The sequence below is a fragment of the Mandrillus leucophaeus genome, unplaced genomic scaffold (genome assembly GCF_000951045.1).
Source record: "Mandrillus leucophaeus isolate KB7577 unplaced genomic scaffold, Mleu.le_1.0 Scaffold435, whole genome shotgun sequence".
In the NCBI taxonomy this organism is placed as follows: Eukaryota; Metazoa; Chordata; class Mammalia; order Primates; family Cercopithecidae; genus Mandrillus; species Mandrillus leucophaeus.
In genome coordinates this window covers 1,075,639-1,081,136 of record NW_012104643.1, presented here as the reverse complement: position 1 = coordinate 1,081,136, position 5,498 = coordinate 1,075,639, and the positions used below count along the sequence as shown (strand labels likewise).

Here is a 5,498-nt window from a genome sequence, read left to right as displayed (position 1 = left end):
CCCTCCCCCCGGGGTGATGGTGCACCGCAGGGCCCTCGAGGAGGCTCCCAGGGCTGTGGCGCGAGACGCCCCCATGTCCCTGAATCCGCAGGTGGGCTTTTAGGAGGAGACCAAGGTGGGGTGCTGGGTCTCTGCTGTGCCCAAGGCTGTCTGCCCACTCAGCCAGGCAGGGGCCAGGGGGTCCCAGCCTCACACCCAGGCGGGCCAGAGCCAGGACCGTACCCCTACCCTTACTGTGCCGAGAGGCCTGTCTCCCCAAAACCACCAGGTTGTGGGGTGCCGGGAGGCTCAGGCACTTGTGGGGGACCTGCCTGTGGGGTGCCCACCGGTTCCCCTTCCCCCAGCCCAGCCCGTGCAGAGCCAGCAGGGGCAGAGGGCCACGTACCCGCAGCTGGTCTCCAACAGGCTGTCGCCAACCTGCAGGGACGCCATGCCGAAGTCTGCGATCCGGATGTTGTTCTTCTCGTCCAGCAGGAGGTTTTCAGGTTTCAGATCCCTGTGGCTGGGGAGGAGGCGGTGAGGCTGAACAGGGCCAGTCTCTGCCTTGAGCACCTCCCCACCCTGGAGACCCCCTGCCCAGAGCCCACTGCCTCTCCAAATGCCAATCACACAGAGGGGCCAATGGCAGCCCAGCCTGGTGATGTCATAGGCAGCCAATCAGAAGTCGCCTGCCTGGTCCGTTTGGCTCTGGCCTTTGGTCAGGCATCCCTGTTTCTCCTGCCGTGCCCTCCTGCCCCCTGGCAGGCTCCTTGCTGCCCCCTCCTGCTCCCTAGCACACCTGCTCTAGCCTAGGCCAACCTAGGGCCCCCAGGCACGCATGGATGCAAGCAGTGGACCCTGGAAAAGCCGAGGGGCTCCCAGAGCCCTTGGGTGGGCGCCAGGCAGAAACCTTCCCAACACACTGCCCACTCAGGGGAAAGCGGGGGTGCCAGGGGGGGTGCCAGGGGTTGATGTTCCTCGGGAGGGGGGAAGGGCAGCACCTGGTGTGGCACGGTGCATTTGAGGGGCAGCTAAGGGGGGTGACGGTGCCCTTGAGGGGTAGACAATGGGGGGGACAGTGCGTTTGAGTACGGGCAGCTAATGGGGGGATGGTGCACCTCGGAATAGCACACTAGGGGGTGTAGTCCTTGGGGCACAGGGGCATCTGCGGTAGCACCCTGGGGGTTGGGGTCCCTGGGGAGTGGGGGGCACCAGGGGTGGGGCTCACCATATGGAGTGGCTGTGGCAGAAGTCCAGCGCGGAGATGATCTGCCGGAAGAACTTCCGAGCCTCCTTAGGCGTCAGCCTCCCCTTCTTCACCAGGTAGTCGAAAAGCTCACCACCTGACACGTGTTCTAGCACCAGGTACCTGCAGGAGACGGGGCCACCAGTGCGCCCAGCTGTGGCTGCCAGCCGCCCCTCCTCATCCCAGGGCCTCCCACAGCCACCTCCTGGCCAGCCTCCTGCAGGCCGCCCCCATTCTCCCACTGGCTGGGGAGGCAGCTGAGAGGAGCCCTGACTACGGCAGATCTCAAACCATCCGGGTTCCTGGGGGTGGGCCTCAAATGAGTCCGCAAGGAGTCTGGGGTGGGGTGGGTCTGGGGGCAGAGCAGCGAGGGAGGGTTTGGAACCCGCAGGCTGAGTGGGGCGGGTACTGGGGCCAAGGAGCAGTGCATGGGGTGGCCTCGGGGCTCTGCCCTGCCTGCTCTGGCCCTCACACCCTGGGGTCCCCTTGCACCTCAGTGGCACGGGCACCGAGCAGGGAGACCACACAGCTGCATCCAGGGGCCCAGGGACCGTCTGGGCCGCTGTGAGGGGGAGACAGGAGGTGTGAAGGCCATGCGGAGGGGGCGAGGAAAAGGTTGGTGTAGCTCTCCCCTTCCTACCCTGGCAGGCTCCCAGCACCCCCCAACATGGGGTCTCAGCCACAGAGGGTCCTGAGGGGCTGGTTCCTGGTGAGAGGCCCGTGGGATGCTGGATGCAGCTGCCTGGGGGCCGCTCCGCCCAGGCTGAACCAGCTCCAGGGGGAGGCCTGTGAGGGTGGTGGCCCCAGGTGTGGCCGTGGTGATGTCGGGGGGCTGCACAGGACAAAGGGGTGGGGCCTTGGCACACGCTCAGAGCGGAGTGGGGACCGGGGGGACCACCTGTCCCAGGAGCTGGTCTTGGCAGGAGTCGGGGGCCCAGTGTGGGGATGGGAGCAGAGGTCGTGGTGGTGAAGCTCCCACGGCAGAGGAAGGTGGTGGGGGCCACAGGGGGGGACTCTGGGCAGGGGGTGGCCAGGCCCAAGGCTCAGCATAGGCCACACGGTGTCCGGGGGCCGTGGGACAACACCCAGGGCCAGACCTCAGGAGAAGCCCCAAGCACAGCCGTGCCCACCTCCTGGGCTCTTTCCTGTCCTTGGGCCTTGGCCTGCGGTGCCCGTCCCCCCTGCACTCCCCCACCCTCCCCTCCAAGAAGGCCTCCCCAGGACCCCACTACACCGGCACCATGTCACAGCGAGGAAGCCGTGGCCCTCGTCACAGTCCACCTCGCCAGCATCAGGGCCAGGACCGCCCCCGCCCCCCAGGCCTCTGGTGACAGTTTCTGTGTCCCTGCTCATGGCGGGGCAGGCAGGCTCCCCACACCCCACCCCGGGTTTCCTCTCCCCAGCTACACACGAGCTGGCCACCGGCACATGCTCCCCACGAGAATGCAGAAACCCAGGCCTGAGCGGAAGTCACTGCCGGGGGAAGGGGAGTGGCTGGGTTCTGCCAGACCCTCAGCCAGCTCACCCTGGGCCCCCAGCCCAGCCCTTTATGTTCCCTGCCCCCTGCATGCCTGATTCCTCAGAGACGCCCAACTGGCATCACCTGGCAGGTCAGGATGCCGCCCGGGGACCAGCGAGGGTCAGGTGGGGCTCAAGGCCAGACAGCCCTCGGGCAGCAGCCCTCATCCATGGGAAAGCCCATCAGAGCGCACGAGGAGACCACCCCGTGTGTGACCGCTGTGCCCACTCCCAGGAGCTCCCTGAGGCTGGGTGTGGGGCGATGGGGTTCACAGCCAGGCATGCCTGGGACAGGGTGGGGATTTCTGCTGGCCTCGGCGGCTGTGGGGGTGACAGGGTCCAGGCAGGGCGGGAGCCTGCTGGCTGTGCCTCGTGTTGGGGAGCCTCAGGGATGGAGACATGGCTCAGTGGGGCTGGGGAAGTCCCGGGCAGAGGCCAGGAGGCTCAGTGTGGCCATGTGGGGAGGCCCAGGTGCTCCAGCCCCTTGCCCTGAAATGCCTAAGCCCCCTCCAGAAGGCCCTGTTCCCCCTTGCCGGCCTCAGGCTGGTGGCTCTGCAAGCCCCACAGAGCAGGTCTCTGGTCTGGTCAAGAAGCAGAGACCACAGCGGCCTGGGCTGAGACCCTACCCAGACAGTGTTCATGCTGGCAGGGCCAGGGCTGCTGGGGTGCAGTAGGCACCCCTGGCCTCCAGCCCCAGCGCTCCCCAAGCCCCGGCCGCCTGCCCCTGCAGCGACAGCCCCCACCTCGGCCACCCCAGCTCTTCAGACCCAGCAATACCTACAAATATTTTTTGTTTTCATAAACGTCGTGCAGCTTTAGGACGTGGGGGTGCTCGATGAGCTTCAGGATCGCGATCTCCCGCTCCACCTGCATGGGAGAGACCAGAGCACGTCACGCTCGCAGGGCTGGGGCACTCTTCTCTCCCCACAGACGCCACCTTTGGTGCCAGCTGTGGGGGACGCAGGGACGTGGGCTGCTCAGCTGGGGCCCTGGCTAGTGGAGAGGGCAGAGGGCAGGGAGAGCCGCAGTGGAGGGAGCCCAGGCCCCAGGGCTGACAGCAGCCTGTAGGGCTGAGGACTGGGGTCCCCCTGGAGCAGGAGGGTCCCTCCCTACCCGGCCCAGGAAGGCAGGCAGCCTGGGCCTCAGTGCTGCTCCTCTCCGTGAACCCAGCCTCAGGAATGGGGCCTCCCAGGCTCCCAGCCAGTCGGATGGAGGGCCCTTCCAGGCAGGCTGTGCCTGGGCTCCATCATTCCTCACGGTGGAGGCCTTACAGGAGGAGGGGCCGGGACAGGCTTCTGTGGGCTCAGGACTAGCACGAGGTGGGGGCAGGCGACCTGTGCGTGCGGGGCATAGAGTGGGTGTGCAGACCGTGCTCAGGGCACGTGTCCCCGATCTACAGGCTCCCAGCTGGTACTGTCCCCAAGTGGGGAAGGCCCCAGGGAGGGACAGAAGTGACCCCTGAGGGCACCTGACTCAGGACACCCAGTCCTGCTCCAAGGTGAGGGCAAGGTCTCCTCCCTCAGACATGCAAGCCTGGCCACGGGCACCTGGTGCCCTGCCCAGCACAGAGGAGTTGCCTTGTCAGTGCTGGGGCCAGCTGAGGCCACGGCCCGGGGGACCCAGCACTCAGGAGCCAGGGTGGACGAAGCTTTGGGGCTGGGGCCAGTCTTGTGATGGGGTCCCAGCTCTGGCAAGTTGGCCAGCCTGTCCCCAAGCCCTTCCCTCCCAGGCGGGCAACTGTGCCCGGCACTTGCAGGTGACAGGGACACCTCCCCCCGCCCCACATCTCCAGGCCCTCCTTCACTCGGGGCTCACAGGCACCTCCCAAATTCAGCATGGGACTCTCCCCAGCTACACCCTGTACTGGATCTCTCTGCCAGGCGCTGTCCTGGCCCCGTCACTCCCAGGGCCCCTGTTTCTCCTCCAAGGCAGGGTCGGACCCTGCCAGCCCCATCCAAGCAGCCCTCAGCAGCCCTTAACGCCGTTCCCACCTCCCCATGGGGTCCCTGGGCCTTCCCAGTTTGGTTAATTCCTCCACACCCCCAGCAGCTGGGGGGTGCTCAACATGTCAGGGTCCCCAACTGTCAGCAGCTTCCACAAGCCTCTCCTCTCTCGGCTACTCCCACTGGCCCCCGTCCCCTGCCCCACCCACAGCCCTGCATGCGAAGGAGTGAATGCAGGGGAAGAGAGGGCAGGGGGCTCGGCTGGCCCCGGTGTTGGGAGGGTCCTGCACTGCCAGCCCAGCTCCCACTGTGGGCGGGACTGGGAGCAGCTGGGAGCCACAGCCTCTGCCTCTACACCCAGGGTCAGGCTTCCCAGCAGCTAGGACAGCCCCATCCCCACTGAGAGGTGGGTCAGAGCCCAGGAGTCCTCCACCCAGGGGGCCTGCCCGGACCCCACGGTGACCAGACACCACCGCATGGAGCCGATAAGGAGGAAGGCGGGGCTCCCCTCTGCTAAGCTGGGCCCTGGCAGGCGAGGGGTTGCTCTGAGGCAGGGGCCTCCTCTAGATTCTAGCTGGGGACACTGAGGCTCTGCCCGCTAGTACAGCAGGTCAGTGTAGCAACTCAACTGCCCAGCTTCGGCCAGTCCCCTCAGGGGTGCCCACTCTGCTTGGGGGCAGGAGAAAGGTGGGCAGGGCCGGAGGGGAGAAAGAAGGGCAGAGGCGCCCTGTCAGGGGGCCAGCAGGGGTGCGGCAGCCCAGGAGCCTGCAGGACCCCCGCACTCAGCTCCGCAGGTCCCCACAACGCTGGCT

General features: G+C 66.9%; 1 protein-coding gene across 1 annotated transcript in view; it reads right to left on the bottom strand.

Moving 5' to 3' along the window:
- Positions 1–5,498, bottom strand: part of BRSK2 (BR serine/threonine kinase 2) — an 88,964-nt gene that overhangs the window by 24,114 nt on the left and 59,352 nt on the right. The window contains 3 exon segments of the mRNA XM_011993869.1: positions 346–502; positions 1,208–1,348; positions 3,525–3,610. Of these exon segments, the coding sequence (XP_011849259.1) occupies positions 346–502; positions 1,208–1,348; positions 3,525–3,610 (384 nt within the window).